The following is a 19,201-nucleotide window of genomic DNA, read 5'->3' on the forward strand; positions in this document are numbered from 1 at the left end:
CACTAAGCATCAATAGACATCATTATACATCACTAGACATCGCTGGACATCATTATACATCACTGGACATCATTATACATCACTGGACATCATTATACATCACTAGACATCACTATACATCACTAGACATCACTATACATCACTAGACATCATTATACATCACTAGACATCATTATACATCACTGGACATCACCAAGCATCAATAGACATCATTATACATCACTGGACATCATTATACATCACTAGACATCATTATACATCACTGGACATCATTATACATCACCTGACATCATTATACATCACTAGACATCATTATACATCACTGGACATCACCAAGCATCAATAGACATCATTATACATCACTAGACATCATTATACATCACTGGACATCATTATACATCACTGGACATCATTATACATCACTAGACATCATTATACATCACTAGACATCACTAGACATCATTATACATCATTGGACATCACTAAGCATCACTGGACATCACTAGACATCATTATACATCACCTGACATCATTATACATCACCAAGCATCAATAGACATCATTCTACATCACTAGACATCGCTGGACATCATTATACATCACTGGACATCACTAAGCATCAATAGACATCATTATACATCACTAGACATCGCTGGACATCATTATACATCACTGGACATCATTATACATCACTGGACATCACTAGACATCATTATACATCACTATACATCACTATACATCACTAGACATCATTATACATCACTAGACATCATTATACATCACTAGACATCATTATACATCACTGGACATCACCAAGCATCAATAGACATCATTATACATCACTGGACATCATTATACATCACTAGACATCATTATACATCACTGGACATCATTATACATCACCTGACATCATTATACATCACTAAGTATCAATAGACATCATATACATCATTATACATCACTAGACATCGCTGGACATCATTATACATCACTGGACATCATTATACATCACTAGACATCATTATACATCACTGGACATCGCTGGACATCATTATACATCACTGGACATCATTATACATCACTGGACATCATTATAGATCACTAGACATCATTATACATCACTGGACATCATTATACATCACTGGACATCATTATACATCACTAGATATCATTATACATCACTAGACATCACCAAGCATCAATAGACATCACTGGACATCACCAAGCATCGATAGACATCATTCTACATCACTAGACATCATTATGCATCACTCTACATCACCAAGCATCATTATACATCACTGGACATCAGTAGACATCATTATGCATCACTGGACATCACTAAGCATCGATAGACATCATTATGCATCACTGGACATCACTAAGCATCAATAGACATCATTGTACATCACTAGACATGATTATCCATCATTGGACATCACTGGACATCACTATATACATCACTAAACGTCACTATACATCATTATCCATCACTGGACATAACTAGACATCACTAGACGTCACTAAGCATCATTATGCATCACTAAACATCACTGAACATCACTGGACATCATTATACATCACTAGACATCACTAGACATATCACTAGACATCATTATCCATCACTAAACATCACTAGACATATATCACTAGACATCGCTAGAGATCATTAACCATCACTGGACATTACCAGACATCACTTAAAGTGAGGCGTAGATCATTACGTTACCAGATCATTTTCGCTGTTATGATGTTGATTCTCAGTAAAGATTCTTCAAAATGTTTTTTGTTTCTTTTTGTTTTTTTGAGCTCCAGTTGCATTTGTGGATGCATGGATATCTCGGAAATCACAATTGTTAAGATTAAACGGGCGATTAAATTATTTGAAGAGGCTGTTTGCGAGAGTCCGTCCGGCTCTTTGCTTGTGAGGGAATGGCCCAGCGCTAGGTCTGACAATCTGCCCAATACAGAATGGTATACATCTCCTCCTATCTTGTTGTGGGACGTGATTTTTAGTCATCCTGACCTTATTTCTCGATTTTCATGTCCATTTTGTTCGGCAACCTGTTTACGAAGATCTGGAAAGTGGGCAGATAAAACATGGGCCAGCTCATCATATGAACCTCGAGTTGTTTATGACACAAATTCTGCGATCCTTCTTGTTTCTCATATTTACCTTTGTTCGTCAAATCATCAAGTTCCTGCGCATCATCCATCGATCCTTTCTGCGCTTCCATCGTCGGTTTTTGTTCCATTTTTCCTAACTAATCGGGCGGGTTTCACAGTTGATATGTTAACCCAGCTATCTTCAATGGTCGACAATGGTTTAAGTTTTCATTCGATCGAGGATATTGTGTGTAATCAATATGAGCAATATTACTGGCGTCTTAGGTTACGGTACGAGCAAGACAGCTCAACATTAAAACTTAGTGAAAACGTTATCCAGAGGCAGAGTTTTCCGCCATTTGATCAAAAGGCGTTTCCATTCCCACACGAAAAAATAATTAGATCAGTGTTTGTATCGTATTCTTTGTTGTTCGATCAGCTCTTTTACGACGACATGGCTTGTCGTACATCTAGATGGCTTGCATGCGATCACACGTTTAAAAGTGCAGGCAACATTGGCTTCACTAGAGAGAGCGACGGACGCTGGATAAAGTTGATGAAATGTGTATTTATTGTTTTGGACAATAACGGTAAAATTATTCATTGGAGATTTACTAAAGGAGAATCATTCAATGAAGTAAGTGGCATTTTTAGAGAACTTAAGGACAGGTTTGAACGATTAAATACTGATTTAGAAGGTATTGTCATTGATAATTGCTGTAAATGGAGAAGTCAATTTCAGTCCCAATTCTTTCCAAACATTTTGGTAAAATTAGATCTTTTTCACGCTGTACAGCGATTTGTAACCACTTTACCTATGGCAATAAGATTAAATACAGATATATGCAAAGGGTACGGATTAATTTTTCGCCAATCAAATGATCTTGGAATCAAAAGATTACAACCAACTCCCGATAAAGAAACATTAATTGCAAATCTTGAAAGTTTCCAAAGATGGTGGAAATCTAAGACGTGGAAGGGAGAATATATTTTGAATCAAGCGGCAAAAAAAGCTATCTGCAATATAAAGTTGCATATTGTGAAAGGCTGCCTTAGTGGAATCCCTGTTAATGTATCAACATCGCGAAATGAACGACTTCACAGAAATATGAACAATGTTCTAAAGATAAATAAAATTGGACTGGAGACCGCATACGTAAGATGCTCCAGGCTTTTTTTCAAAATTAATAACCAAGGAAATAATTCAATTAAAAAACTTATGGCTTGTTCAAAAGATCCACCGGACTTTTCCAAACGAGTGGAAAATTTCGGTTTTGAAACTTTTAGACAGATTGGTGGTGAGTTAGAAGCTATTATACCAGAAAAAAATGTTATGATTTACAAGTCGTTAGATGAGTTGAGCGAAGAAGTAATTTGTAATATCAGAAACGCTATCTCATCATCACTGCAAACAAGTGATGATATTCAAGATGAACACACATACGCCAAAAACAAAGGTAGAGATAATAATATGGCAATGGCCATTGCTGATTCAGCTATTATTTTTTATGAATTATATAAAGGTTTGGAACACATTGGAGGAACGCGTTTACTTTTGAAAACTAATCTTGCACATCTAATTGGTCTTGAATATGGAAATACCTTTAATGCACTAAGAAACATGCGCTCACATTTTGCCACTGCGGCAACTACAGATGGTACAAAGGCGGTACTCACAGGACATCTTCAATTTTTTGGACTTGAAGAGGTGGAGGTTCCAGGTGATGGGAACTGCTTCTTTACCGCTGTTGCATTTCACCTTTCAACTGTATTGAACAAAGGAGCTTACAAAGTAATCGCTGATCATCTTAGGGACATTGGTTTGTTACCGACAATGTCTGTGCAAGAATTATCGACAAGATTGAGGAATCTAATCGTCCAAGAATGGAGAGGTGATTTCGCTTCTGATTATGCGAGTTTTTTGCCAGATAATGTGGACTACTTATCTGAAGTCGAACATTACGAAAGGCCTGGTTTTTTTGGAGGTAATCTCGGTGATCTTATGCCAATGGCAATGGCAAATGTATTGGGAATTCCACTCGGAATAATAACATCGGAACCCAGCACTCCTATAATTAACGTATGTCCACGTGGGTTTGTCATGACCGCAACACCAATTTTCTTGGCATATACGTCGTCAGGACCAGGTCACTATAACGCAGTTTCGCCCATAGTACCTTTGCATCCTTCAGGTATTGTTGTTTCCCAGTATGTGCATGTGAATACGCGGAATGTGAACTTGCTATTAATCGGGTAGGGTCACATCTAATTGTAATAATAATAATCATTATCTACCAATTAATTTACTGCAATTCATTTTATCATACCCATATTAACAGTTACTATATTACTACATTATTAATATAATTACCGTTTTAGGCACTGTCGACACAACAGAGTCGCGTAATGTAGTGGACTGTAAAGAAAATTTTAAATCATCAACACCTGGACGTAAAGGTATGTAGAATTTCTGTGGCTTGTCCGATAATACTCAATAAGCCAAAAATCGATGAGATTTCAGCGGCATTCCGGCACGGCGGTGGGCGTTAAATCTTGTTCGTATTTTTTGTAAAATTTCGTAAGTCATGAAGTGTGCCCGACGTTCGCCGATATTGCATTTGGGATTCTTTTGATATATCATCGGAAAAGACTTTTGAACTGTCTGTATAAGAAATGACAAGTATCCTGGGAAATTTCTCTTTCTTTTTCTTTCCTGTTAAAGAAATATATCATGGGAAATCCCATTGTCCCCTTATAGCGCGCTAATATTTAGTACAACAGAAGCTTAATAGAAAACGGTTCTCCACTAGACGATTTTTATGACTATTGTCTAAAAAATTCGCAACAAACATGCGCAGTAAGAAATAAATGATAGTAAAAAAACTCTCAAGGGCTCGACATTGCGCACATTGCTGCTAAAGATAGAGTAATGAATAGGGACAATTCCTTGTAACAGAATTAAGTGCTTCATGATTTGTAATGTATTTGTAAACAATGCATGCACATAAATCAGTATGCATTAACCTTGTTTCAAGTCGCAGCCATTTTATTGTTAAGTTCTAAATTTACTGAAAAACAGTATTAGAAAGCAAGATACTCCGGCTTCAGCGCGCCGGCTAGAGCGCCTGACTGGCTGACAACAAGTCAGTGCAGTTTCAAGTAGTCCTTTTCGGTAATTACGTCACAACTACATGGAAGGGAGGCTAAGGGGCCAAGATATAATATTTTTATATTACATAAGCGATTCCTGGCCCCACAGCGTCGCTTCCATGTAGTTGTGACGTAATTACCAAAAAGGTCTATTGTACGCCCTTGTATAAAAATAGGGAGTTTACGATTTACTACGCGGCCAGCTCGACGACGCGCTGGCAAAACAAAGAAACACATCATGCAAGACAAAAGGGGTGAACAATTTGTAATCTCATCAGCTTTGATCAACAGCATTGCTATTCTCGGGGCGCGCTCAAACGAGTAATTTTCACGTGAAACGTCATAAGGAGTTTACTGAGTTTGAAAACGATGAATCTAAATTGCTTTTAACAGGTTGTAGGTGTGGACAAACGACACAAGCGCAGAAAAATAGAAAAGCAAAGCCGTTAAAGAAATATAAAAGTTATAAGCGATGCAACTGCATGATTAAATTTAAATCTTGTTGCGACAGATGCAAGTGCGTTGGTAAATGTGGTGGATGTACTTGCAAGACAAGAGTCGTCAAAGTTAGAAGGAAAACCAAATCTTCGCCTCGTGTTAAGCACATTTTACAGACGCAAAAAAATATATTACCTAGTGGATCTACACCTGAAGAAAATACTACAAATTTCTTGGAAGTCTGTGTTTTGTGTTCTATTATCAACTTTTTTCGATCTGGTTATTTCACATTATGGGATGCTGAAACGGTTTACAGTTTATACATTGGTGTCATAGAAGGCTTATTTAACTTAAATATTGTTTTACCACTGAGAAAATGGCAAAAAGAGTTCATCTGGAAAAAGGTTTTAAAACTCAAAAAGGACTTTGAAATTTGACGGTTTTGAGATTTGCGCCGTATAAAAGTAAGCATTTAAAAATAAGAATAGGTTAAATTGGTCTTAATTTTGAGTGGAAATTGATACACGCCAGGGACAGTTGAAAAGAATTCATCAACTATTGGCCGTCCGGCAGAAATTAGCCATTTCCCAATCGAGCAGGGGATTGGGTCTAGTCGCGAACCGCAAAGCATCTATGGACTGTTTGGAGGAACAGGAAATATAAGTCTGAAATCATTTGTCCCTCCAAACAGTCCATGGATGCTTTGCGGTTCCCGACTAAACACAGTACCCTGCTCGATTGGGAAATGGCTAATTGAACCTACGCCTTTTCGATGTTTGTGAAATGCTCTGACCACCAAGCCAAAGGCCTTGTTTATACACGGTAAAGAACAAATTTGCGTGTAAACAGGCGAAAATGAACGAATTTCAGACCTAAATTCGTCCGGTAACGTTTAAACAAGGCTTAAGATCAAGTTGACATAATGTGTCATTTCCACTAATGGGCTTAGCATATAGTTTATATTCACATTAATTAATTTATTTATGTCCCACAATGTTGATGTTAAAACTCAAGTACTTTATTGATTATTGTTTTTTATATCAAGACATATGCTAACATTGACATATTGTTAAGATTGCATGAAGCAACTTATAATGAAGTATGTAATATCTCGTCGCTATTTGCGTTCAGCATTTAAACTCTAATTATGTTCGCCCATATATGCCAACCAAATTTCAACACAAAAACATATTAAATAATGTTTAACAACTTTGCCAGATCACGTAGTCCACAAGTACTACAGCAACACCATGCAGTTAACACTCCGGCTCCATCGATGTAATTAACCTTATTTACCATTTCGTGTACGTTTATCTAAAAATATGGTTTGGGTCAGTATTCTCAATTTGTGAGTTGTGATAAATGTGAGGAGTAAATTAGAACGTGCATAATATACCTTTGAGTCCACTGTGCAATTTATCGAACAAACCATCTGCCATTCTCCGTTTTCTTTTACCACCTTTGCTGTCTTTGCTTTTAAGGTTTTGAACGTCATTTTCAACTGTTTTTTGTGTATTTGCCAAGGCACCCTTGTCAAAGATGGTTTGTACATTTGTCAAGACACTGTCGTTGTCAAGAATGGTTTGTGTATTTGTCAAAACACTGTCGTTGTCAAGAATGGTTTCTACATTTGTCAAGACACTGTCGTTGTCAAGAATGGTTTCTACATTTGTCAAAACACTGTCGTTGTCAAGAATGGTTTGTGTATTTGGCAAGACACTGTCGTTGTCAAGAATAGTTTCTGCATTTGTCAAAACACTGTCGTTGTCAAAAATAGTTTCTACATTTGTCAAGACACTGTCGTTGTCAAGAATGGTTTGTGTATTTGTCAAAACACTGTCGTTGTCAAGAATAGTTTCTACATTTGTCAAGACACTGTCGTTGTCAAGAATGGTTTGTGTATTTGTCAAAACACTGTCGTTGTCAAGAATAGTTTCTACATTTGTCAAAACACTGTCGTTGTCAAGAATGGTTTGTGCATTTGGCAAGACACTGTCGTTGTCAAGAATGGTTTCTACATTTGTCAAGACACTGTCGTTGTCAAGAATGGTTTGTGTATTTGGCAAGACACTGTCGTTGTCAAGAATGGTTTCTACATTTGTCAAAACACTGTCGTTGTCAAGAATGGTTTGCACTTTTGTCCCACTTTTATCATTCCTCTTCCCAAGTTCTGTGAATAAAATACAAAAGTTAAATTAAAAGCGTATACTGAACAATAGGCAGGTCTCCTAAAAAGTACTCAGTCAGTAAAACTATTACGTTCAAATAAATTTAATCAAATAAAGGAGATGCTATATATATAACCGAAAATAGTAGCTACGTAATATTAATTACTCGGGCTACTGTGGTCTAGGTCTAGCCGAGTCTAGGTTTCGCGATTATTATTTTTTTTTCGTGTCGCAGGCTTAGTCATCCGCGCGGACAGTCGCGTACTTACAGTGTATCAATATAGCTCAGTTTCAGTGCAGTGTATTTACCGGCTACACAGCCCGAGTTAACGCCTACCGGGCGTCTTGTTAATTAATTAAACGCCTGTTCAACAGTTCTACAGGCAAATGTCATCGTATTAATTAATTAATTGACGCCTTTTGTATTCTTACTTTCATCCAAAACAGAGAGGTCATTTGGATCAAACCAGATCCTCTGTATATGTGCCGCGTTACATTGCTTGGGCCTCCGTCGGAATCGTACTTGCACCCCAACGCAACCAATATCTCTCGATTTTATGAAACGACGAACTGAATTTTCAGTTACTGATGACAATAACTGATCGCCAGTTACTGACGCTTTTTTTCTCAGGAACTCCACCACATCTTTAACGTGGAACACCACCGACTTTCCGCATGTGCATTTTGAAGGATTATGGTCATTATCAATAAAACGCATCACCTTTGCAAATTTAAGGAAATTATATCAGATTATTTCAATTATGGTTGTTATAGACCATAGTCAAAGTGACTGAACAATATCAACAGAGTGGGCCAAAATGATAGTTTTAAGTAGGTTTATAACACATCGAAAATCAAGTGGGCATATAATTATCATATTTGTATACTTCACGCAAGGATACAGGGGCCGGTTGTTCAAAAGCCGGTTAACGCTAACCCAGGGTTATAGTGTTTATTTGCATAATTTAGGCTACTAAAACCAGATTAATGCTTTGCCGGTATATTCTGGCTTTCCGACCATGAGTAAGAGGCTGGCGAAACATTCTGGTCTTAACAACCTTATTTTAAATGACTGTATATTATCTAGTTTATTTTTATTTTTTCTTGGTAACGCTCATAGTTTCTACTATGGATTTATATGGCTTAAAATGTAAGCGCGCGTGTGAAATTAAAATAATATGCAACTAAAAAGTAAAAGAAGCAAGAAAACATACGTAATTTGGATCCTCTTTGGCCGCTAAAGGGAGCAAGTGATCATGTAGAAGTTTATGAATTACATTTGCATTATTCTGACACTTCTCATTCGATGTGGGCTGCTGTTCTGATTCTCTTAATGTGTAGCCTGGCAAAATAACTTCTTTCATTGTCTCCCATACCAAGACATAATCGTCAGCTAGATCAACTTTTTCCAAAATCTGCATAGAAATAATGATATATAATAGCGAACTTAAACAAAGCTTAACCTACTACAGGAACATAAAGAACAATTGAGAATTTGAGAATTTCAACAAACAGGACAAGGGTATAACTAGAAAAGCTTATAATACCAGACTATATATAATAGAAAAAATAAATCCGGAAATTATAGTAACTAAAATATTAGACGTCGTTGTAGCTCTGTTTTCCAACGGCAAAATACAGATTATCACGTCTTTTATACGTACAGTATATGAAATTTAGGCAACTGCTATTTTAAACTGGATCCTATAGAACGTTTTCAATCAAACCCTGCGTTTACGGCTGTATTATTCAGTTTCATACGATAGATACTGGAGATAAAAAAACATGCACATACATAGTCCGCATTTTCACTGACATGCATACACTGACACTGTGACAGTCTAATTTATGAGGCTATATTTAATCCGTACATATTTCAGTATTACATACTACATACTATATTTACCTTTTTGGCAGAGAAAAGCAGAAGTCCCATCATAAGTTTGACTCTATCATCAATTTGCATGCCCTTTTTTTCTATTTCTTCCTCTAGCTCTTCCAAAATAGTGAAGTAAGTGTCGTTTTCTGTGCATTCTTCGAGATTGTTATGCATACAGGTAGTGACAACGCAAATGCTTTTGTGCGCTTCATTCATAGCTGCTTTAACATTCATCTCAGCTAAGACTTTATCCTTTCCAGTTAGCCTTGGCGAAAGTGCTTTAAATTCAATTCGCAACCACCGAGAATTAATCCTATATGAATGATAGCTATACGTTTAGATCAGTCATGTACGTAAAATTTTAGCGTTAACTTCGTGGTTAATTTCAAGTACTTCAAAAATAATAGTAAAACCCACCTTATAGTGAAACCCACCTAACTGACATATAATGAAGAATCTTATAACTATTTTGGCATTAACCCGAAGGATCGTGTATACTCTCACATATACGCAGTATTATAGTGATTATACTGTATGAACACACATACTTTTTTTCCGATGTGTCAAGGTTCGTGGAGACCACGGGAACAGTATGCGGCTGCAAGGTGTTCTTCATTGTGGAACTTCCACACTACAGAGTGCATGTATAATAAGTAGACAAGTTAATTAAAGACGGCTTGCAAAAGCCTGGTTTCAGTATGATCGTTACGATCGCTGTATAAATATGTTCACTGGGACGGCTAAAAGTAAAAATTTTCTATATAATCGTATAACAATCGTGATCGCTGCGATAAAAAACTGGGCTGGACTTCGATTTCACAAGACTTCGTGCGGAGTGTAAAGGGCTACTGTGAGTGTAGGGTGATGTGAGTATGAATAATAAAGTTGCTGTTTTGCTATTTTGGGTGGGTCAATATGATTACCAGACAATTACATACAAACATGCGTGAAATTGCAAACCTATACCAAGTTACTATAAGACTGTAATTTTTTGCATCTTTTCATTATCGTTTTAAGACGCTTAATTAATTGTTCACGCGGTCCGAGTTAAAGTTTTTTCAATATATTAAATTAGATTTAATTTCTGCTGCAAATTGATTGCTACTGCTTTTGCATTGTTTGCTGTCATTTCTGCGCAAAACCAAAAACAGTCAAAAGCGTTATACGTGTGCACGGTCTAATTGTCATCCAATCAATTTCCAACACGTACGCTGATTGGCTGCTCGAAACACAATTTCATTTTCAATCCTGGAGCTTTGGTAATGGTTATGCGTAACGCATAAATATGTGGTCAATATAATACTTACGCCATTAAAAGAATTGACTGAAACATTTTTTAGGACCTTCATATCGGACGCATCATCCCAACCAAATGGAATAGTTGTGTTGCTTTGTCGATTTTCTATATATCTGCTGCTGGATTCTGAAAAAAAAAAGCTTGTTAACAAGTTCAATATACTTACTTGGTCACAAAAGTTTGTTAGTAGTACGATAACAAATTTATATATAAAGCGAACTGAATACAACCTTGGCAATGATGCATCATAAACGTTTTGTATTATAAGCTACTTTAAGCCACGCAACCTAACTCACGGATTACAGGCATATTTACCCTTGAAAAACCTGATAAGATTGTTAACTTAGGTCTAACCCCTGTAGAGTTTTTAAAGATCTTGGCTTGCGATATTGAGTTATATTTTGCTTACATGGCTTAATTGTTTTGTCTACGTTCATAGCAATTAGTTATTATAGCTGCTAAAGCCCCGTTTACACTACAGTCTATTTATCGGCACGGCACGGCTAAAATGGGCACGCGTACCTTTAAATCGGGTGTAGTGTAAACGGGGCTTAAAGCCTATAACATATGGTGTTTAGGAGTCTATACTGAGGTGCATATATTTATTAATTCTTTGTTAATTTCAAGAAATTTGAGATGCTCGATCATGTTTCAACGTTCGGCACGGCAATTTTCATTCGGTTTGGCTATAGTGTATAACACAGGAATTTAGGGAGTAGTTCATCAAAAGGCAAATAGTGATCATTATCTCAAATAATGATCAAACCCGAAAAACTGAAGTCACATGAAGCACTATAAGAACAAAATAAACGCACTTTATTTAATTATTTTGTAAGCAGACAAACATTTTAAGTTTAAAAAAAATTTGGGTGAATCGTTAACTTGAAATAGATGCAACATTTGGAATAATCGTCACAACTCAAGGTCCATGCAAGATTGTATCTAAAGTATAGCATGCATTTATTTGGCCATATGAGTAAAACCACTAACCACACGTAAATTTTCGTATGCCAAATATACTCATTACAGCTTTCAAGGCGGTAGTCTTTCCCGATACTGATGGTCCCATGAGCACTGGAATGGCACATCCATCAAATTTTTTTAATATAAGATCATAATTACACGCCATGCTACTGCCAGCATGGGCCAACACAACTTGGGGATAGTTGTTTTGAAACAACGCCTTCTCCGTGACCAAAAGTCGTTTAAATGCTGCTCCATCATCTAAATCTAAACATAATTATAAAACTCTTTACCTTCTAGCGATTGAAACTAATATTAATGCTCAGGTGCAATTAATGATAATTTACTGAGTTTCAAAATCAACGTTCTTCATTGCAAATTTAAATACTTTCGAGTTTTGGAGGAAAATAATTCAGTGTAATTTTTATAAATTATCTTTTTAAAGAAGCTATAGTAATTCTTTAGTACTTATTACTTTTAACGATAACACTATTTATTAAAGTTATACGGAGAAGATAGCTGCGAAGATTATCCATAACTGTCTATTGTATACCGGTAATAAACCCTGATGACTAATTCTTTACTGAATGGATAAAAAAAAGGCATATGAAGGTACATGTATTTATTACCACTGCTAATATTTCGTAAATATGGCAAGCTACTTGCTTCCATCGAAACATATGCTCTTTCGTCTTGCGGGATAAGCCTTCCATTCTTGTCGACATGCACATGTGGATTAAAAACCCATACATCATCAGTTTTTGTTTTCCAACAATCTGTATAAAATATAGCATGAACACTGAGGGCGGCATTTAATGATATTTTTGCTTGTCCCTGCGGCGTTTATTTGAGGGAGGCGTTTATTCGAGTAATTACGGTAATATATATCACCATTTAGCCGCAAAAGGGCGAAACAGCTATCCGCAGATGCTAATAGTGCTGGACACGAGTCATAGTCCATTCGTGGCCTTTGCGCAGCTTCAAAACTGTGAAATGCAGTGCGTTTAGAAAGCATGGGATTCATGCAAACCCACAAATTAACCTTATAAGCTTTCGTGGCTCATGCCACGAAAGCTTAATGCCCTAAAAACAGAAAACGCATTTGCGCAACAATCAACAAATTACTTACCTCTACAGGTTGAAAACTTTTATTTCCTCACTGGAGTTTCCATGTACTCCTTGCATAGACTGTATACAAACTGCGGCAGAAACATGTCCTTTGACTGGGCAATCCACAGCGGTGGGAATTTTGCAGTGAGGCAGTTTACTATCGTTGTGTTGTTACCAAGCTGCCGGTTGGTTAAAAAAAATTGCCTAGAAAACAGTCATTAAAAGAACCGAATTATTAATAACCAATAAGTAATATTTATTTCCTAGAAATTGAAAATTCTGGTTTATGGAATTTGCCCGTGATTCTATTCCAAGCAAGTGTAGTGATTCATGCTTCCCCCTGTTTTCACAAAGTACTTGCAGCAGATATTTGTAAAATACTCTATAAAAATCAACATGCACGTAAGCTATTTGTAAACTCAAATGACTAAATAAACATTTATTTTCGAAGACCGATCGAATTTGAAGTCGTATATGAACTTGAAGTCGGATCTTGAAATTTGCCGAGTTTTAGCTTTTGTTAGCGATTTTTGCACATTTGTAGTAGGTAATCATACATTTATATCTATCAATTTTTTAAATTTCTATACTGTATAATTCGGTGATTACAGTGGAATTGCGGTGCCCACGCCAAATTCGGGACCGCATTATATTCTGCCTGTGAGTTTGCTTGTTAGTTCGCATCAACACGGACGTGAATATTCTTGATCGTTAGTTTTCTGACAACTATGATACTATCTAACGGTGAACGCCGGTAAGACGCAGGCTATGGTAATGAGCAATCTTCCCTGCAATCTTTCCTGCAAGCTGATTGGCTGTAGCAGGGGGTGGAATTTTACGATATCTGACCACTGTCCGGAATCCTATATTTTATGAGTCTGACTACGATACGACCGAACGCCGCTTTTTGTAAAAAAATAAATACGTTATTTACCGTTTTGGTTCTTCCGGATAGAAAAATATTTCCCTATTTCCCTGAAAAATATTTTTCTATCCGAACCTCGCAGCCGGTAAATAACATATATATCTTCACGCGACAGTGTAATATGCTATATGTATTATTACAGAGTAAATCTAGATACAGAGTTGGAACTACACGTTGTAAACACTGCCGAAAATTATGTTATTCTGTACCCAGCTTTCTTTAAAGCCGACGATAAAAAATTGATAAACTGCAGGTGCTCGGCAAGTTACGCGAGCAGTTTTATCCAATGGGTTTGCATTGAATGCATCTGGTAACTTGCTGAGCATGCGCACAAAAAACGTGGACGCACTAGTCGTGGTGAGAACTATATTTTTCTCATTTTCTGCGCTCATGCGTAACATTTTTACTCACCACTCGAAGAAAAAATCACCGCCTAATATCCTCTATTATTAATTTAAACATAACAAAAAGCTTGCCAGTCTTCAATTTTTATACTTTTCATGATATTTAAGTGCTGTTTTAATACGCACCGAAACAACAAAATTACGTTTGAGTGGCAGTGTTTATTTTAACAAAATATACATAGCTAGCTGCCGGTTAGGTGGGTGCAGAAAAAAATTAACAACACATCTTACCTTGACGATCTGTCATTATCTGCCGATATAAATGGATCCCTCACTGCTAAAATTATACGGATGATGTACCCTATAACACTCCCTTCTCCATCCCCAACATACCCATCGACTTTTACGTCGAAATTTGTTATCTCTTCAAACCCATTTGTACGTTCATATCCAAGAACACCGTTCTTAGATATAAGCTTATTGGGATCTACCTCTTCACAAGCCGCTTCGACTTCATCAACAGGCTCCATTTGGCATTGACATCAACAAGAAACAAGTATTTTATTTTTAGCAAAGCTCAGAGACATGTGCTCATAATCATATACACAGATATGAAACTGAAGCCAAATTGAGTCACATGGTTTTTTGCCTAATGTGCGCGTGCGTAATTTCCTTGGCATGTGTCATGTTGAAATTTAATGAGTAAATCAGTAGAAAAATCGTTTGATGATGTATTTCTTTTGAATTATTCTTCATGAAGTATTAGGATACTAACATAAATGTTTAATTATGTTCAGTGACTGTCTAGTGATGCCTACTGATGTCTTGTTCTGTTTAGTGATGTCTAGTGATGGATTATAATGCCTTGTGATGTCTAGTGATGTTCAGTGATTCCGAGTGATGTTCACTAATGTCTAGTAATGCTTAGTTATGTCTAGTGATGTCCAGTGACGTCTAGTGATGTTTGGTGAGGTCTAGTGATGCATAATTATGTCTAGTGATGTCCAGTGATGCCTGGTGATGTATAATGATGTCTATCGATGCTTAGTGATGTCTATTGATGCTTGGTGATGTCCAGTGATGTATAATGATGTCCAGCGATGTCCAGTGATGTATAATGATGTCTATTGATGCTTAGTGATGTCCAGTGATATACAATGATGTCTATTGATGCTTAGTGATGTCTAGTGATGTATAATGATGTCCAGCGATGTTCAGTGATGTATAATGATGTCTATTGATGCTTAGTGATGTCCAGTGATGTATAATGATGTCCAGCGATGTCTAGTGATGTATAATGATGTCTATTGATGCTTAGTGATGTCCAGTGATGTATAATGATGTCTAGTGATGTATAATGATGTCTAGTGATATATGATGATGTCCAGCGATGTCCAGTGATGTATAACGATGTCCAGCGATGTCTAGTGATGTATAATGATGTCTATTGATGCTTGGTGATGTCTAGTGATGTATAAAGATGTCTAGTGATGTATAATGATGTCCAGTGATGTCTAGTGTTGTATAATGATGTCCAGTGATGTATAATGATGTCCAGTGATGTATAATGATGTCCAGCGATGCCTAGTGATGTATAATGATGTCTATTGATGCTTAGTGATGTCCAGTGATGTATAATGATGTCCAGCGATGTCTAGTGATGTATAATGATGTCTAGTGATGTATAATGATGTCCAGTGATGTATAATGATGTCCAGTGATGTATAATGATGTCTATTGATGCTTGGTGATGTCCAGTGATGTATAATGATGTCTAGTGATGTATAATGATGTCTAGTGATGTATAATGATGTCTATTGATGCTTAGTGATGTCCAGTGATGTATAATGATGTCCAGCGATGTCTAGTGATGTATAATGATGTCTATTGATGCTTGGTGATGTCCAGTGATGTATAATGATGTCTAGTGATGTCCAGTGATGTATAATGATGTTTAGTGATGTATAATGATGTCTATTGATGTTGAGTGATGTATAATGATGTTTATTGATGCTTGGTGATGTCTAGTGATGTATAATGATGTCCAGTGATGTCTAGTGATGTATAATGATGTCTAGTGATGTATAGTGATGTCTAGTGATGTATAATGATGTCCAGTGATGTATAATGATGTCCAGCGATGTCTAGTGATGTATAATGGTGTCTATTGATGCTTAGTGATATCCAGTGATGTATAATGATGTCTAGTGATGTATAATGATGTCTAGTGATGTATGATGATGTCCAGCGATGTCCAGTGATGTATAACGATGTCCAGCGATGTCTAGTGATGTATAATGATGTCTATTGATGCTTGGTGATGTCTAGTGATGTATAATGATGTCCAATGATGTATAATGATGTCCAATGATGTCTAGTGATGTATAATGATGTCTAGTGATGTATAGTGATGTCTAGTGATGTATAATGATGTCCAGTGATGTATAATGATGTCCAGTGATGTATAATGATGTCCAGCGATGTCTAGTGATGTATAATGATGTCTATTGATGCTTGGTGATGTCTAGTGATGTATAATGATGTCTAGTGATGTATAATGATGTCTAGTGATGTATAATGATGTCCAGTGATGTATAATGATGTCCAGTGATGTATAATGATGTTCAGTGATGTATAATGATGTCTAGTGATGTATAATGATGTCCAGTGATGTATAACGATGTCCAGCGATTTCTAGTGATGTATAATGATGTCTATTGATGCTTAGTGATGTCCAGTGATGTATAATGATGTCCAGCGATGTCTAGTGATGTATAATGATGTCTATTGATGCTTGGTGATGTCTAGTGATGTATAAAGATGTCTAGTGATGTATAATGATGTCCAGTGATGTCTAGTGATGTATAATGATGTCTAGTGATGTATAGTGATGTCTAGTGATGTATAATGATGTCCAGTGATGTATAATGATGTCCAGTGATGTATAATGATGTCCAGTGATGTATAATGATGTCCAGTGATGTATAATGATGTCCAGTGATGTATAATGATGTCTAGTGATGTATAATGATGTCTTGATGCTTAGTGATGTCCAGTGATGTATAATGATGTCCAGCGATGTCTAGTGATGTATAATGATGTCTAGTGATGTATAATGATGTCCAGTGATGTATAACGATGTCCAGTGATGTATAATGATGTCTAGTGATGTATAATGATGTCCAGCGATGTCCAGTGATGTATAATGATGTCCATTGATGTATAATGATGTCCAGTGATATGCAATGATGTCTAGCAATGCCTAGTTGCGTGTAAGGATGTATATTGATATGTTATGATGGGTATCTATGATGAATTATGGCTATTGATGTATATATGCCAGCTAAAAACAAGTGCGATTTTACTATTGGTGTATACTGGACATAAACTTATTACCAGATGCTTGACAACAGCCAGAGGCGTTTCGTTGCAATCATTTGTAGTTTTGACGGTTTAAGGCCAGTGGATAAAACTTGAAAGATGGATAAAGATATAGATGACCTTCTCGATGAAGCAGAATTGAAATTTTGTAAAAATACCGGCCCGGCAAAAACTACGAGTAAGAAAACAAGCGCTAGTGCAGAGCAAAGCAGGTTGGAATAGTAAATATGTTTCGAGTGTATATGAATTATAGAACATACGTTTACCTAAAAGTATTAAAATTTATTTGGATGTGATCACTATGGTCTATAAAAGCTATTTTGTGTCAATACAAAATTCCCCCCTTGCCCCCCCCCTTGCACCGAATAAGGGTTTGGTACAGGGGGGCATCAGGGGACACCCTGCCTGAGATATAGGTCGCCCATATTATTAGAGGTTGCCTCAATCAGCTTCCTATAACAGGGAATCACAGGGAGAAATCGACAATTCCTAACGGGATGTTTTAAAATTTATGTCCTGAAAAGAAATATATTACAGTTGGTCATTGCAGATCTATCACCTTCATAAGCTTATTTCACTGTCTGGTAGGTCAATAGGTCCGAATGTAAAAAGGAAGGATCAATCTGACCTAAATGCTATGATTGACGATATATGTACAGATGATGGACCAGTGTACAAGGTAAAATAGAAAAATGAACCCATAATAAATATGTATGGTCTTCAAAGAAGACAAAATACTATTTTACCAATTGTACCATAATTTCTTGAATTTAATAATTATAGCCACATTCATCTCAGAAGAGCAAAAATGATCAAAACTCTCAAACTTCAAACAAATCAAGAAAATGTTATCCAGTTTATCTTGGAGGAAGTCGACATGCAAGTGGAATTTCCAGTGCATCTGTTCAAAGGTACATAGTGCTTAGCCAGCCCTTTGCTATCAAAACTGTTGAATTTTACAGTTTATGTTTTGCTTCGTAGGACATGTAACCAGCTACGTTGCACTTCATGTGATTTTGAAGTGGTTGCATTTGACAACTATCAATGGCATTCATCTTGTGATTATTTATTCTTCGTAATAATATCCCAGACTTTAGCAAGTTAAAAGTTAATCTAATACAAAAAAGAGGTGAGATAAAAAGCAAAGTGATTTTTTACGTCTTAGTTAACAATTCCACTCACTGATTAAATTCTCAGTTTCTTATTAATTTTTGGCTGAGATGCAAAATATTGCTGTTCAGAATAGGCCTTTATACCCCAACAAATTACTACCTTGTATATTCCCAATGAATTACTTCTAAATTCTAGTAATGGTCATTCAATTCAATTCATTTATAAAGATCAATTTGTTTTATCTAGGTAGTAGGGCATATGCTTGCCAATGCGCATGGAGATCTGTGAGCGACATACAGAATATTGAAACAGATTCCGAATTACGAT

General features: G+C 36.4%; 2 protein-coding genes and 1 pseudogene across 2 annotated transcripts; 2 read left to right on the forward strand and 1 right to left on the reverse strand.

Annotated features, from left to right (window-relative positions):
* The first annotated feature begins 1,380 nt into the window (after positions 1 to 1,380).
* LOC114541093 lies at positions 1,381 to 7,338 on the forward strand. Its single transcript, XM_028561073.1, has 4 exons — positions 1,381 to 4,298; positions 4,486 to 4,563; positions 5,650 to 6,158; positions 7,219 to 7,338. The coding sequence occupies exons 1-3, from the start codon at positions 1,748 to 1,750 to the stop codon at positions 6,129 to 6,131; spliced, it is 3,111 nt and encodes a 1,036-aa protein (XP_028416874.1). The 5' UTR covers positions 1,381 to 1,747; the 3' UTR covers positions 6,132 to 6,158; positions 7,219 to 7,338.
* LOC114541094 lies at positions 6,853 to 12,731 on the reverse strand. Its single transcript, XM_028561074.1, has 9 exons — positions 12,631 to 12,731; positions 12,029 to 12,268; positions 11,049 to 11,164; positions 10,290 to 10,372; positions 9,769 to 10,054; positions 9,077 to 9,277; positions 8,295 to 8,583; positions 7,091 to 7,864; positions 6,853 to 7,008 (listed from the first exon to the last, which is right to left on the reverse strand). Exons 1-9 carry the CDS (start codon positions 12,671 to 12,673, stop codon positions 6,983 to 6,985), a joined length of 2,058 nt encoding a protein of 685 aa, XP_028416875.1. The 5' UTR covers positions 12,674 to 12,731; the 3' UTR covers positions 6,853 to 6,982.
* A 5,102-nt stretch (positions 12,732 to 17,833) lies between these two features.
* Positions 17,834 to 19,198, forward strand: LOC114541098 (annotated as a pseudogene).
* Positions 19,199 to 19,201: the final 3 nt, after the last annotated feature.

Source organism: Dendronephthya gigantea, unplaced genomic scaffold (genome assembly GCF_004324835.1).
Source record: "Dendronephthya gigantea isolate DGI-Jeju-01 unplaced genomic scaffold, DenGig_1.0 000265F, whole genome shotgun sequence".
Classification (NCBI taxonomy): domain Eukaryota; kingdom Metazoa; phylum Cnidaria; class Anthozoa; order Malacalcyonacea; family Nephtheidae; genus Dendronephthya; species Dendronephthya gigantea.

Coding starts and splice junctions, on each gene's coding strand:
- LOC114541094 (XM_028561074.1), bottom strand. CDS start 12,673: ATGGAAGCAAGTAGCTTGCCATATTTACGAAATATTAGCAGTG. Junction 10,373..11,048: donor CAGTCAATTCTTTTAATGGC/GTAAGTATTATA, acceptor TGCACTCTGTAG/TGTGGAAGTTCCACAATGAA. Junction 7,865..8,294: donor CCTCTCTGTTTTGGATGAAA/GTAAGAATACAA, acceptor TTTTATTCACAG/AACTTGGGAAGAGGAATGAT.
- LOC114541093 (XM_028561073.1), top strand. CDS start 1,748: ATGATGTTGATTCTCAGTAAAGATTCTTCAAAATGTTTTTTGTTTCTT. Junction 4,299..4,485: donor AGTACCTTTGCATCCTTCAG/GTATTGTTGTTT, acceptor TTACCGTTTTAG/GCACTGTCGACACAACAGAG. Junction 4,564..5,649: donor ATCAACACCTGGACGTAAAG/GTATGTAGAATT, acceptor TGCTTTTAACAG/GTTGTAGGTGTGGACAAACG.